General features: G+C 40.8%; 1 protein-coding gene across 2 annotated transcripts in view; it reads left to right on the top strand.

Moving 5' to 3' along the window:
• The window catches only part of tmem135 (transmembrane protein 135), a 406,938-nt gene that overhangs the window by 187,905 nt on the left and 202,411 nt on the right, over window positions 1–16,622 (top strand). Inside the window, exon 5 of one of the 2 annotated variants that reach the window (XM_078221875.1) lies at window positions 6,843–6,908. The exons of the other annotated variant lie outside the window; for it this stretch is intronic. Within the exon in view, the coding sequence (XP_078078001.1) occupies window positions 6,843–6,908 (66 nt within the window). The remainder of the gene's footprint in view (window positions 1–6,842; window positions 6,909–16,622) is intronic. 2 annotated transcript variants of the gene reach the window in all.

Raw genomic sequence — 16,622 nt, 5'->3', positions numbered from 1 at the left:
AAAGCTTGTATAACATATTCCCTCCCCTTTTTTGTTGCCGAGGGTGTGTGGGAGAAATAGAGCTTGAAGTTGCTATGGATGTTGGATAATTTAAGCAAGTTCGCATCAGCCCATTAAGATTAGGTGCCATTGTACAAGGAGTGTTCTCCCTTTAGGTGTATAATGTGTTATGGCGTTATGCTACTTAGATTCACGAGAAAACATTTGTTCTGTTTTTAGTTGCTGCATTTACTTATTATGAGCCCTATTTCTATCTTTCTTGTTTTTAGTTGTGAGGTTGCCTCTGCCATTGTCACTCTTAAGGAGAACCAATGAACCTTGAATTCCTCAAATCTGGGAACATGACCATAAAGATATAGTAATGCTTTTTTGTGATCCCTTGTGCTGTGCGTTAACTTAAAAAGGGATATAATGAGAATACTCCCTTAACAATAAGTCATTTCACCCTATTTGTTCCCTTTCCTTCAATTTGCGTTTTGTGTGGGGACCATCCTACTGACACCGTTGTGGAAATTATTCGAGAATTAGCTGATGATGACTGTGGTATTTTTAAAGGATAGGCTTGCAGACCACAAAGGTACAAACAAACAAGAGTTTTATTTGAGAGGTGTTTACCCTACAGGCTGTGAGGATAGACTGTCCATTTGCCCATGCAAATGGCTGATGATGTCATCAATACATCACGTGATTGGACTCTTAAAGTGACCTTGTTCCAACTCGGAACAAACATGAACGCACAACACTTTTCTCCCTATTTACATTAGAGATTCCTGCAATTAAATACAGTATAATGTTAACGATCAAAATTTTCAATATGAACAACTAATAAATGCAACAGTCAATAGGTTAGACATTTCAGAGGATGGTGATTTCCGGATGGTTGCCAGAAAACCTTAGGTGTCTGTTTTTTCATGTTGGTTGCAACCTCTGGTGTTTTTGGTTTAGTTTGAAAGTTGTTGGTGTTGCCTTCACAGAGTTGACGTAGTGTTCAGAGGTTGACTCGGTGTTGAAGTGTTCTCAACTGAAGTACTGTCTGCCACTGTTGTTTCTGGGATTGTCAAGTTCTTAGGAATACCTAGGTTGGTACAGTTTGTTGTAGACCCTAGGATTACTCTGTCTCTGGCAAACTAGTTCCAGTTGCTAAAAGTTGATCCGAGTGTCTCCACACACGATGGCACAGTGGTTCGCGCTACTGCCTCACAATGCCAAGAACCCTGGTTTTATTTCTCCCTGTGTCTGCGGGGTTTCCTCCAGATGCTCTGGTTCCTCCCACAGTCTAAAGGTGTGCAGGCTGGGTGGATTAGCCATACTAAATGGTTACTGGGATAGGGTGCCGGGGAGGGTCTGGCTCAGATGCTCTTTTGGAGATTCAGTACAGAATCAATGAGCCAGATGGTCTCTTTCTGCTTTTGTATGGATTCTATGGTACATTGTCCCGAGCTTGAATGATGTAAGAGACTGGTCCTATCCAAGCTCATATGGGAAGTATCCACTTCTCACTGATGGTATCAATGCATCCTGACCTTTCTGAAAAACACTTTATCCCTGTTCTCATGTCACAAAATTTGACTTTGCTGCTGCTTCTCAACAATTTCTTTTGTCTTGGGTGGCTTCAGCAAATCAAATGTTGTGCGTAACTGATGTTTTATTATGAATACTGCTGCAGAACTTTGGGTTGTTGAATGTGTCATATTCCTGTATGTCATCAGGAATTGGCGTAGTCATTTAGACAGTGATCCTTGCTCACGAGCCTTCGGTGAATGCTTCATTGTCTGAACAGACCTTTCAGCCATCACATTTGTGGCAGGATGATAAGGAGCAGATTGGATATGTTGGATTCTGTTCTGCTTTAGATAATTTGTGAATTCTTGCAAAATGAACTGTGGCCCATTGTCGCTAACCTGTTGTTCAGATAAGCCGAATCTTGCAAAAACCTCACCCAGTCTTTCTATTGTTCTCTCCAAGGACATAGTCTTTATAATGGTGACTTCAGGCCATTTTGAGTGCGCATCTACCACAATGAAAAACATCTGTCCTTTGAATGGTCTGGCATAATCTATATGAACTTTTTTCTAAGACCCTTCTTGCCATTCCCATGGGGGTAATGGTGCTAGTGGCAGCAGGTTTTGAACTTTTGCATAAGCCAAATACATATCTGCCTTCTCCTCAATTTTGCTATTGGACCCTGGCCAACAAAAATAGCTTCTAGCTATCTCCATCATCCTTACTACTCCACAATGACCTTCATGAAGTTGGTTTAGGATACGTTTCCTTAGCACTGGTGGAATGATAACCCTCATTCCCCGGAGGAGGCAACCAGCCTATACGGATAGTTCAAGTCTTTGGGTAATATATGGCTTCAACTCTAGGTTGTTCCCATGGTCTTGCCACTGCCAGGTCCATAACGTTTGACTGTAGTGGATCATTTCTGGTATAATTCTTAACTTATCAACTTTGAGGTAGAAAATATTGGCACTCAAACAATTCATTGATGACTCGTTAGGGAAAGGTGATCTGAAGTGTCCGTCAGCATTCCCATGGAGATTTGATTGAAATGTTATCGTGTATTTATGTGCTGACAGTAGCAATGCCTATTTCTGCATCCGGCTTGCTGCTAGAGATGGAATACTGGCGTGCGGCCCGAGTATTGTTGTCAGTAGTTGATCTGTTAACAAAGTAAATTTCCCTCCATATAGGTGTTGGTAAAAATGTTAGATCTGAAAAATTATGCCGAGATCTTCCTTCTCTGTCTGTGCATAGTTCATCTCTGCTTTGTTTAAGGATCTTGATGTAAATGCTATTGACTTCTGTCCACCATTGGGCATTATGTGAGAGAGCACAGCTCCCACCCCGTAAGCTAATGTGTCGCAAGCCAGTTGTAAGGGTAACTTTGGATCGAAGTGTGTCACTGTTTCTGACTTTAATAATGTCTTCTTAGCTTGTCTGGAGGTCTTCTTGCACCCATTTCCATTTCCTGTTTTGATGCACTAAGTTATGTAAAGGCTTGAGAATAGTTGCTAGATTAGGGACAAACCTTCCATAATAGTTTAAGAAACAACCGCAGTTGATTGACGTTTTGAAGTGCAGGTGCCACAGTTATAGCTTTTACTTTTGAAGACGATTTGTGCAGTCCCTTTTGTATCTATGATGTGCCCAGGTATTCAATTGAAGATTTGAAGAATTCACATTTATCCTTCTGTACTTGTAGCCTGTAATCTTCTTGTGTCTGGAGCGTGGCATCTAAACTTTGAAGATGCTCTTTATTCTTAATAATACTAAGCTGGAGAGAACAGTGAATTGTGATGATGATGCTGAGTGACTTTAGAGGGACATTGACAAGTTGGCCAAATGGGCAGAAATCTGGCAGATGAATTTCAATGCAGCGAAATGTGAGGTGATGTATTTTGGTAGAAGAAATGTCGGGAGACAATACACCCTCAATGGTACAACTTTGAGGAGAGTACAGCAGCAGAGAGACCTTGGGGTTCAAGTGCATAATTCATTGAAAGTGGCAGCCAAGGTGAAGCAGTTAAGAAGGCTTATAGGATCCTCGAGTTTATAAATAGAGGCATAGCATATAAAAGCAAGGAAATGATGCTAAACCCCTGCAAATCATTGGTCAGATCACATTTGGCCTATTGTGTTCAGTTCTGGGCACCTTATTTAAGGAAGGATGCTAAAGCCCTGAAGAGTGTGCAAAGGAGATTTACTAGAATTATACCAGAAAGATACAAGGAAAGATTAGAAAAATTGGGTTTATTCTTGACCTTAGTGAGGTGTTCAAAATTCTGAACAATTTTGACGGTAAAGAAGGATATCTGTTTTCACTAGTTGGTGTGCCAGTGACTCGGGGTCACAATTTCAAGACGGTCAGCCAGAAAGCTAGGAATGAGATGAAGAAAAACTTGTTTACTCAGAGAGTTGTTGGGATTTGAAATGCGCTGCATGGGAGAGTGGTGGAGGAAGATTCCATAGGAGGTTTCAAAAGAGCTGTATGCATATTTGAAAGTGATAATTTAGAGGACTAAAGAGATAGGGCTGGAGAATGGGAATAGCTGGGTTCCTCTTTCTAGAGCCAGTGCCGACATGATGGGCTGAATGGCCCCCTTTTGTGCTGTAAAATTCTATGATTCTTTCCAGTAACTGTGATATCGTCCAAGTAGCACTGGACTCCTTCTAGTCCATTAGAATTTGATCCATAGCACATTAGAACAGTGCAGGTGCAGAAGTAATGCCAAATGGAAGCCTTTTATACCTGAATAGCCCCTTGTGTGTCATGATTTTGAAATAGACCCCATTTATCTGAAGATAAACTTGACTAAGGTCAACTTTACTGAAATGCTGGCCTCTTGCCAACCCTGCAAATAAATCATCAATTAAAAGCAGAGGGTACTGCTGTGCACATAGTACCATATTGACAGTGACTTGAAAATCACCATGTATGAGTACCGAACCATCTTCCTTCATCATGGGTACTATCGCTGTGGCCCAATCACTTACGTTAACGGATTCGAGGACAACGCACGCACACCCCGCACATGATGCCAAACCCTCATCAATGTGGTTTACTCTGAACTGCCCTCTGAAATGGCCTAGCAAACCACTCGGTTTAAGGGTACTTGGGGATGGATAATAGATAGTGGCTGTGCCACTGCCACCCCCAATCCATGAACGAATAAAAAAAAATCACAAAGAAATAATGTGTCTGGTATAAAGGCAACTAATGATGGGTTATTTTTATCTCTATATAGATTGGATGAATTAGATTGACAAAGTTACCCTGAAATGAGTTCAGCAATTTGTTTTTAGCTTGAGCACCATGTTCTGGAGATAACCAGAGAGCAAGCTGATTTGGACCTGGTCACGTGCAATGAGACAGGATGAATTAATGAGCTCATAGTAAAGGAGCCCCTCGGCCTGAGGAGCAACTCAGGTTTTACTGTCATACTTATTGATGAACAACTTCTCTGGCTTGGCACATATAGAATCTCATTCCCTCTTTCAAGTTAAAACTTATTTTTTAAGTTTGTATTTTGCTATTTAAGTTTCTATCTTTTTCCCATGTTTATGTCTTTTGATGACCTATGACCCAGAAGCAGTACTGTAGGGAAAATTTGACATTTGTTTCAAAGTCATGTGGGAATCTGTACTTGTGTTTAAGAATGTTTGAAAATGACTTTTAAGAGTTTGCATCAATTGTTAAGTGTTCAATTGTAACTCTTTTGGATAATAAGACATACTGGTTCATGTAATCTGGGGACCCTTGACCGAGCAGCAGTGCCATCAGGCAGCAAGCTAAGAAAGAAGCCGTGTGGCTGGCAGACAAAAAGGAGATAAACAGAAGATCTAGAAGGTGAAAGTGATCAGTGCACAGCTGCGGACACAAAGAGAAAGTAGACTGAGACACTAAAAGGAACACAGAGAATTCTTGTGAGGAGGAGAAGCAAATCACTCGCAGGAAGTGGTCAGTTTTTCTGGTCAGTTTTTCTGAAAAAATGATGAGCCCATGGAGGTATTTTGAGATCCAGCCAAAAAGATTTAAAACCTGGAAAGCAGTGTGACTAGCTCAGAGCTGCCAACAAACTGGATGTTTTTCCCAGAAGTGTCCAAACCATGAGCCAGGGAAAGCTAAGCCACCTGGACTGTCGTCACCCAGGGAGAGAGGCATTGTGTGAGTGTGATTTGCTGATGATTATTGTACCCAGAAAACTCGAAGCTGTTGTTGGATAGGTGACCTGTGCTACCTGAATAAAGAACAGCATATTGTGGAACTGTAGTACAACATTTCTGTGGGGAATGATGCAAATACTTGTGGTTGTGTAAGGTATATTTTTGTTGTACCGACTATTTAAAGTGAAACGTATCTTTTTATTTAGGATAGCATTTGCTTGTTAATTCATGGATCTGATTCATCTTAAAGTAAAGACACCAAAAGTGGAATCTTGTTGATAATCCCCTCTTTGGGGGTCATCTGATAAATTTAATTATTTTGGCTTATGGCTTCTGTACGGGGATTGTAATTGTCACAATCTTTATTTTGATTTCTGTACAATGATTTAAATGTGATCTATAATGCCAGCTTTTTACTTGCAATCTTGTTTGCCAGAATTTTTCAATCTAATTGGTTGATCAGTCTTACTGCTCCTTGGTGCCATGGATTCTTTCTAAAAGTGTGAAATTCAGACAGACATTGGAATAGATAGTCGGCAGTCTCGAGCCTGCCAAAACTTCAGTTTTGCCAAGCACCTACCCTTCAGAAAATCTGGGCTATTAGAGAAATACTACTTCCTCTGGTTGGAAAGTCAAAAATGAGGTGCAGTTAATTTAAAACCAGGAAAATGGGAGATGTTAGGAATATTTTCTTTATCAAGGTTGTTGAAATGTTGAACACCTTTTCATGAGGGGTTACTGTGGCAGGGATATATGCATCTTTTAAGGGGTCAAATGGATAACCATTTGAGACAGAAGAAGATTACAGTGTTAAAGGGTGGGGGGGGGGGGGGAGTGCAGGACAGTTGTCAATGTGAGGGGAAGTGAATCTTTTCAAGGTATTATAATTTAGTTATGAGATTTCTGGAAGAATGCATAGCTGCTCCACGTAGGGAGAATTTTGGAACTTTCCAAATTGGTTTGACCCTCGCCTGCTGCATAGCATGAGAATTAAACAGAAAAAAAAAATCATTTCAGGACAGATGGATTCACAGCATGAGCATTTTAAGAGGTTTGTTTCTAAGATGTAATGTAAGTGCCTACTACTGAAACATTGTTCAGTGCCATGAGTAATATTTTAGAATGGTACCCGTTGACAATTTATGCATTCTTAAAATTGCCTTTCTTTACAGGCAACTGAGAGTATATTTCGAATGGCCATAACAAGGGGTCTTATCACACCAGTTAAACATGGAGAGGTAAGAATTTATTACAATATCTGTTTGTCACTGAAAATTAAAATTGAATTATTTTCATTCGCCAAATATATTGCGTCATTGACTGAGATAAATCATAAAGCTAAACTCAAAGCAGGTCAGGCAAATAGCTCTTGATTTTTATGTAGGAGTGGGGAAATGTTAATATTATTGCGGCTAGCAACGCAACAATTTGGGAGTATCAATTTGCTTTTCAAGATTTTAACACTTGCCCTGACCTTTTTCTGTTTGATGGGGGTGGGTGTTCAAATCAGCATCCTACAACCACTATATTGTTGCAGACTTTTGCATGATTATTTTATGTATCTAGTTAATCTGCACATGCAACATTTCTTCTAATTCGGGGCTGTATGATCAGAATTACTTTGGTTCCCAAAGACAGCAATAAATTGGAGTTGTATTGAAAATCTGGCAGGCACTAAATAGATGTACCCATAATTTATGGCAAAAATTGAGTCCGAATGCAAAACATTAAAAAAAAAATATGATGGTGGTTGGTGTTTCCCAAGGTGAATGCAATTGGGTATCAGTTTTTGCTTAACCCCAAGCCTTGTGCTATGCAGTCTCTGAATGACAGACGTACAAGATGGACAGGAAAAGTTTAATTTGATTCATCAATAAACATCAAAGTACAAATAATGAGTAGATTGAAAGCCATCTGTAGGGAGTGGCGTGAGGACTCTGGTTGCCACACAAAATATGGCAGAAGTGTCCAAAAAGATTTAGCAGAGCTGAGGCTATCAAGGTATGGTAGATGATTAGCTGTAAAGATCAAAATAAATTGGGTATATGAGCATTTGCATTATTGACTGAGGATAGAGAAACATGTTCACATGCTGCAAGAGCATATACAGTCCTGATGAACATCAAAAGTACCATTTGTTACTCACAAGAAATCTGAAAACCAGAAATTGGCAATCAAAAAAGCATATTAGTGATCAGACCTGAATGCAGTATTCAAGGTGTGACCTTATAAGAACATAAGAAATAGGAGCAGGAGTAGGCCATCTAGCCCCTCGAGCCTGCCCCGCCATTCAATAAGATCATGGCTGATCTGACGTGGATCAGTACCACTTACTCGCCTGATCCCCATAACCCTTAATTCCCTTACCGATCAGGAATCCATCCATCCGCGCTTTAAACATATTCAGCGAGGTAGCCTCCACCACCTCAGTGGGCAGAGAATTCCAGAGATTCACCACCCTCTGGGAGAAGAAGTTCCTCCTCAACTCTGTCTTAAACCGACCCCCCTTTATTTTGAGGCTGTGTCCTCTAGTTTTAACTTCCTTACTAAGTGGAAAGAATCTCTCCGCCTCCACCCTATCCAGCCCCCGCATTATCTTATAAGTCTCCATAAGATCCCCCCTCATCCTTCTAAACTCCAACGAGTACAAACCCAATCTCCTCAGCCTCTCCTCATAATCCAAACCCCTCATCTCCGGTATCAACCTGGTGAACCTTCTCTGCACTCCCTCCAATGCCAATATATCCTTCCTCATATAAGGGGACCAATACTGCACACAGTATTCCAGCTGCGGCCTCACCAATGCCCTGTACAGGTGCATCAAGACATCCCTGCTTTTATATTCTATCCCCTTCGCAATATAGGCCAACATCCCATTTGCCTTCTTGATCACCTGTTGTACCTGCAGACTGGGCTTTTGCGTCTCATGCACAAGGACCCCCAGGTCCCTTTGCACGGTAGCATGTTTTAATTTGTTTCCATTGAGATAGTAATCCCATTTGTTATTATTTCCTCCAAAGTGTATAACCTCGCATTTATCAACGTTATACTCCATTTGCCATATCCTCGCCCACTCACTCAGCCTGTCCAAATCTCTCTGCAGATCTTCTCCGTCCTCCACACGATTCACTTTTCCACTTATCTTTGTGTCGTCTGCAAACTTCGTTACCCTACACTCCGTCCCCTCCTCCAGATCATCTATATAAATGGTAAATAGTTGCGGCCCGAGTACCAATCCCTGCGGCACGCCACTAGTTACCTTCCTCCAACCGGAAAAACACCCATTTATTCCGACTCTTTGCTTCCTGTCGGATAGCCAGTCCCCAATCCACTTTAACACACTACCCCCAACTCCGTGTGCCCTAATCTTCTTCAGTAGCCTTTTATGGGGCACCTTATCAAACGCCTTTTGGAAATCCAAAAACACCGCATCCACCGGTTCTCCTCCATCAACCGCCCTAGTCACATCTTCATAAAAATCCAACATGTTCGTCAAGCACGACTTTCCCCTCATGAATCCATGCTGCGTCTGATTGATCGAACCATTTCTATCCAGATGCCCTGCTATCTCCTCTTTAATAATGGATTCCAGCATTTTCCCTACTACAGACGTTAAGCTGACCGGCCTATAGTTACCCGCCTTTTGTCTCCTTCCTTTTTTAAACAGCGGCGTAACATTAGCCGTTTTCCAATCAACCGGCACTACCCCAGAATGCAACGAGTTTTGATAAATAATCACTAACGCATCCACTATTACCTCTGACATTTCTTTCAATACCCTGGGATGCATTCCATCCGGACCCGGGGACTTATCCACCTTCAGTCCCATTAGTCTACCCAGCACTGCCTCTCTGGTAACATTAATTGTATTAAGTATTTCTCCTGCTGCCAACCCTCTATCGTTAATATTTGGCAAACTATTTGTGTCCTCCACCGTGAAGACCGACACAAAAAACTTATTTAAAGACTCAGCCATATCCTCATTTCCCACTATTAACTCCCCCCTCTCGTCCTCCAAGGGTCCAACATTCACTCTAGCCACTCTATTCCTTTTTATATATTTATAAAAACTTTTACTATCATTTTTTATATTAATTGCTAGCCGAGCTTCATAGTCTATCCTTCCTTTCTTTATCGCTTTCTTAGTCTCTCTTTGTTGTTTCTTAAATTTTTCCCAATCACTTGTTTCTCCACTATTTTTGGCCACTCTGTACGCAGCTGTTTTTATTTTAATACTCTCCTTTATTTCCTTCGTTATCCACGGCTGGTTCTCCCTTTTCTTACAATCCTTGTTTTTTGCTGGAATACATTTTTGCTGAGAACTGAAAAGGATCTCCTTAAAAATCCTCCACTGTTCCTCAGCTATCCTACCTGCCAGCCTGCTCTCCCAGTCTACCTTAGCCAATTCATCCCTCATCCTATCATATTTCCCTCTGTTCAAACAGAGGACACTGGTTTGGGACCAAACTTTCTCCTCTTCCATCTGAATCAGAAATTCGACCATATTGTGGTCACTAGACCCAAGAGGGTCCTTCACAATAAGATCCTTAATTCTACCTACCTCGTTACACAATACCAGATCCAAAATAGCTCGTTCCCTTGTCGGTTCCGTAACATGCTGTTCAAGGAAACTATCCCGACAGCATTCTAAGAACTCTTCCTCCATTCCACCCTTACCGACTTGAGTCTGCCAGTCAATGTGCATGTTGAAGTCCCCCATGATTATTGCCGTTCCGTTTTTACACGCATCCCTTATCTGCTTGTTTATAGCCCTCCCTACCTCAACATTATTATTTGGGGGCCTATATACCACACCTACTAGTGTCTTTCTCCCTCTACTATTCCTCATCTCTACCCATAATGATTCCACGTTTTGTTCCTCAGAGCCTATGTCATCCCTCAGTACTACCCTGATATTATCTCTTATTAATAGCGCGACCCCACCACCTTTTCCTTCCTGTCTATTCTTCCTAAACGCCTGATACCCCTGGATATTCATCTCCCAGTCCTGGTCACCTTTCAGCCACGTTTCTGTAATGGCCACTAGATCGTACCCACTCGTGCTGATTTGCACCATCAACTCATTTACCTTGTTCCGAATGCTTCGTGCATTTAGGCAAAGTGTCCTTATTCCAGCTTTTATCTGGACCCGCTTTGATGAGTCGCGAACACCCTCTCCCTCTACTCCCTTATCTAAATTACCGCCTTCATTCACTTGCGCTTCAGCATAATGGCCTGGAATTATAAACAGTACTGACTTGACTGGACAAGTTGAATTTCCTGTCACTTTTTAGATTTCTTTCAGTCTGTCCTATACAGTTCATCTCCATTCATTAAATAATGCATTTACTACTTAGCTCTGGGCTCAGTGGTAGCATTCTTGCCCCTATTTGTGGGTTCAAGCCCAATGGCACATAATCTACTTGAGCGCAGTACTGAGGGAAGGCTGTATTGTCTGAGGGGCTTAATGAAGGCCCTGTCCTAATTTTCCAGCCTGTGCATGAGGCATCTGACACATCAGAAGGCCATCCATGAAATGGTGGCATCCTCCCAGTGGGAATCCGGTAGATATCAGAGCCAGAGGCTCCATTCAATGTGGAAGCCAACGCCCCAAAATTTGCTGTAAACTGTAGCAGTGCCTGTTACTGTATGGGCGCCATGGTGGCACAGTGGTCAGCACTACTGCCTCACAGCTTCAGGGACCCAGGTTCAATTCCCGGCTTGGGTCACCGTCTGTGCGGAGTCTGCACGTTCTCTCCATGTCTGCATGGGTTTCCTCCGGGTGCTCCGGTTTCCTCCTACAGTCTCAAAGATGTGCGGGTTAGGTGGATTGGCCATGTTAAGTTCTCCTTCAGTGTACCTGAACAGGCGCCGGAGTGTGGCGACTAGGGAATTTTCATAGTAACTTCATTGCAGTGTTAATGTAAGCCTACTTGTGACACTAATAAATAAACTTTACTTTACACTTCCATCCATATATCCAATGGCCTTATCCTTTTGGGCAACTTATTTACTACTTTTTGTGGCCAGCAACAGGGAATAGAAGTGCCCTTGTGACTCCCTACATGCCTACTTCTGATGGTGGGGCTGCCAATCTCTGACTGCTGGTCGGTCTCCTCTTGGCTCTCCAGACTCAGGATTCTGCTCTCTGTCCTTGCCAGAGGTTGTCTCCTCCAAAGTCGCTTGCTCAGACCCAGTGTCTTCATTTATACATTGCTGACTTACGATTCATCCCAGTGGTGGGATCAAGGCCCAGAAACAAGATCCTGCCTGATGTTTCAGGTTAATGACCTTTCATTGATTCTCTTTTCTGAAATGGTGTAGACTGCCTCTTATTTTCATATTGATACGCTTGAACTCTCTTCCTCGTTACTGATACTATTATTTGTTAGCAATATCAGAATAATGGGTCTGCAGATACTTTGGTTTCTGTTATAATCTTCCTGGAAAAGAGGTATCGTGTTAGCTTGTTTCCCACCCAGTGGGACCTTTTCTGTTGTCATTAATTGCTTCATGGTGACTGTTGACATTTCATTTAGATTTAGTATCCAGGTTTCTAAAGTGATTCACTATATCTGAATGTTTCTGCACTGAGAACATGAATAAATCCATGGAAAATTAAACGAGTCCATGCTGATTTTCATTTAATATTTCTGTTTTCAATTGTTAACCCGTTTTGCAATTAAAGAATTCAACCATACAGTTTTCAGTTAAGATGGTGTCAGCCAGAGCTGTAAGTATTACCAGCAGATACATCTGAGGAACTACTGCATATCTTGAAGAGATTTTGGAGACACAATTCTGAAGTCACTTTTATCTTGTAATTTTGCCCACTGCATAGCAAATTGCCTGAATAATTGAATTGGAATATTATAATCCTCAAATGCTTACATTTCAGAGAGAGATTTAAACAGGACCATGCAGAATTCTATAAAATCTTTCAAGACCAAGCTGAGCAGAGGCACATGCTCTATTTTTAGTTATATTTTTCTACGCACTTCAAATAACATCACCCTAAAGAAAACAGATTTAAAAGGGACCTGAGGGGCAACTTCTTCACGCAGAGGGTGGTGCGTATATGGAATGAGCTGCCAGAGAAAGTGGTTGAGGCAGGTTCAATAGCAACATTTAAAAAGCATTTGGATAAGTACATGGATGGGAAAGGATTAGAGGGATATGGGCCAAACGCGGGCAATTGGGCCAACCAGGGGGGCACCGTAGTCGACATAGACCGGTTGGGCTGAACGGCCTGTTTCCTTGCTGTATTGCTCGATGACTCTACGACTAATTCAAGTGGAATCATTTATAATGAATATACATACTACAGATTCTAGTACCTGATTTCATATATACGATAACAGATTAGTTGGTTTGATTTGACTGACACTTTGCAATTCTTGTTGCAAGGCAACTGTTGCCAAATTCTGAAAGATTTGGAGTCAGATTGCTGTGTTTGCTTCAGCTGAAGCTGTCAAATGGTTCATTGGTAGAGAAGATGGTTTTGAGACCATCTTGCAGTTCTCTGGCACAGGTGAATTACTCCATAATGTTTAATCATAAAACTTTAAAATGAGAATCAATGCAAACTTATATTTTTTAGACATGTAATGATAACATGCTAATGTCAGTAATAACAGGTTGATGTTGGATTTTCATTGATACAAATCAGTAGCTGGATATAGATATGCGCATCTCAATCTGAACTTGGCAGAGTGAATGATGAGCATTAATGTGGTTAGTCACAGCAATGCCGATATCTCTATCTTATCTGACCGAAAAGCTGAGTATTTTGATGTTTTTAGAATGCAGAAATATTAATGTTAAGCAACTTATTCTTAAGATTGAAGCATCTTTGTACTCTGTGCTTGAAATAGTTGGTATTACATTTACTCAACACCACCTGCAGTCGCACATTAGCTACTGTATAGAAAATGACACCAGTTTTGCTACCTTGCAGATGTTAAACATTTCTAAAACCTTCACATTAAAAAAACATGGGCGCACATTGAAAATTTGTGTTGGCATTTTGACATTCTGTATTTACTATATGCACTCAACAGTTTGAGTAAGAGCAGGGTTTTTAAATGGGCTAAGGCCGTCAGTTAAATTGATATTTTCTGACAGTAGAAGATCTTATTCTATGGATAAATAAGCATTGTAATATTACCCACCTATTTAACCACGCCAAAAACACATACGCTAAAAAAAACTGATATGCTGGCAATTTCTGCAAGTGCTTATTTTATATTTAATTACTTTTATATCATGTATTTTTACAAATTTAATGGAAGCTGCCATATTTAATTTGTTGCAGTATTAGACTATCACGTCAATTATTCCTGTGTTTTGTTCAGGGAATAATATACATAGTTTTGATCAGGAAAAAATAATATAAGACATTGAAAAAAGGCAAATTACTTCAAATTAAAACAACTGATCTATTTATATTGCTACTGCTGGAGCATTTAAACAGGTTTTGTAAACATCTTCCATAAACGTGTCAAGTTATGGAGTATGAAATGAACTTGTTGCATATCTGACACTGTCACTATTTAATTCAAAATATTTGGCCAAACAACAGCACTCTTACATGGGTGAACAAATGATACTAATTATTCATGACACTTGCTATTGCCCACAAACCTTGGCAGGGGTTTGGCGCTCAAACGTTTTGCGATTGGAAAACCATTTTGACACCGTGCCCACTAGAGGGGAACCAGGGCCCGTGTGAATAGGGCAAGCAACTGTATACAAAGCTAATATAGTGTGGATGCCTGAAATCTGAAGTAAAAGCAAAAATGCACTGATGTTGCCAGACTTGCTGAGTATTTTCAAGCAACAATGTATCTATCTCCTTTAATCAGACTGAAAAATTGTCACTTAGCAGCACAGTTTGAAGTAGAAAGTGTGGCTTGGCCTTTTGGCTAAGATCAAGTGTAGTATCGACATGCTGTGCTTGGTTGAAGTCATTAGGTTTCATTTTAGCTTCATTTGAAGCAATTTTTAAAAGCGGCATCTCGGCCTTTTGGCTAAGATGCAAATGAGATCAAGCCTTGGAGGAGGTGCAGTGCCTACTCCAATCAGCTTGGATCATGTAGATCAAGCCCAAGACAGGAGGTGAGAGCCCTGTCTTGTCAGCTTGGATCGGGAATGTCTCATTTGTTGAGACTCTGAATTGGACTTGATTTGATTGAATTGGATTTAAAAAAACAGATTTAGAAAGATAGAGAAAGCATGAACTCTATCTTGAGTAACCCTCTCAGTGCTTCTAAAATAGTCTGAGTAAAAAATTATTACAACTGGCGGACCACCGTTGTGGAGGATGAACCCCTCCAAAAGGCCGCTTGTGGCCAGGTAAGGGGGGAGAAGTGAACCTGGAGCGGTGGACCTACCTGTCTGTCGGCAAGACACTGCCTCCAGGAATCTATCATGCTCTCAATGTCATATGGGGCCAACAGATCTCTGGTCTCTGATTAATGGGTTTAATCAGCCTAATTGTCTTAAGAATTGACTTAAAAAGCTACCTTGCCTGCCTGTCTCTGTTCCTGCCCACGTATCAGGGCCAAGATCTTGCTCCTTTGGTTGGACTAGTTAATTCAATGCCAAGTCATGTCCAGAAATTGACATAAAGAAATATGAGATTGAGATGGAGAGAAAAGAGAAAAAGTTAAACTTAAATTTATCTTTCAAATCTTCAATAATAATAAAAATCTGAGGGAATGAGACATCATGCTTTTTAAAAATTAATTCTCTGTAGAGATTGACAGTAATTAAGACTTGCATGTCATTAAAAATTTACCCATATTTGAATGGACAAGTCCTAACTTTTTCTAACATACTGTTGTGGGGAAATTTGAAGGTGGCCAATTATGTCTTAACTAAGACAATTCAGAACTCGCAAGGCAAATATCTCTGTGTAAAGATGTAACAGATTTATTTTACAAATAAAACATAGAACAAACAGACATGCATACAGCCGACCGGAGACTCCCAAAGTAACCTTTGCAAATAGAGCAAATTGTTGCTCTATTTCCAGTAGCTCTGGAAATAGAGCAACAAAATCATTCTGAAAGATCTTACGTACATAGTCAAATACAGATCGATTATAGTTTTTTCTAATTAATAATTCCACCTTTCATTAGCTTAAAATCAATTTCATTTAGCAGTCATATATCGAGATAAATCTCTGCCAAGCACCTCAGTCAACTATATGATACTTAATAGCATGCTGATATCTTATTCGTTCAACAAGTTCGGACGTTACCTCCCTTCTTTTGATTTGATTTATTATTATCACATGTATTAACATATAGTGAAAAGTATTGTTTCTTGCATGCTATACAGACAAAACATATCATTCATAGAGAAGAAAATGAGAGAGTGCAGAATGTAGTGTTGCAGTCATAGCTAAGGTATAGAGAAAGATCAGGTTAATGCAACTTAAGTCCATTCAAAAGTCTGACAGCAGCAGGGAAGAAGTTGTTCTTGAATCGGTTGATATGTGACCTCAAACTTTTGTATCTTTTTCCCGAAAGAAGAAGGTGGAAGAGAGAATGTCCGGGGTGCATGGAGTCCTTAATTATGCTGCCTGCTTTGCTGAGGCAGCAGGAAGTGTAGACAGAGTCAGTGGATGGGAAGCTGGATTGCGTGATGGATTGGGCTACATTCACGACCTTTTGTAGTTCCTTGCGGTCTTGGGCAGAGCAGGAGCCATACCAAGCTGTGATACAACCAGAAAGAATGCTTTCTATGGTGCATCTCTAAAAGTTGGTGTGAGTCGTAGCTGAGTCTTAGAAAGTAGAGGCATTGGTGGGCTTTCTTAACTATAGTGTCGGCATTGGGGGACCAGGACAGGTTGTTGGTGATCTGGATATCTAAAAACTTGAAGCTCCCGACCCTTTCGACTTCGTCCCCGTTGATGTAGACAGGGGCATGTTCTCTTGGCTCTATTT

Source organism: Mustelus asterias, chromosome 10 (genome assembly GCF_964213995.1).
Source record: "Mustelus asterias chromosome 10, sMusAst1.hap1.1, whole genome shotgun sequence".
NCBI classification, from domain to species: Eukaryota; Metazoa; Chordata; class Chondrichthyes; order Carcharhiniformes; family Triakidae; genus Mustelus; species Mustelus asterias.
The sequence above is the reverse complement of the archived record's forward strand: the minus strand, read 5'-3'. Positions and strand labels throughout refer to the sequence as shown.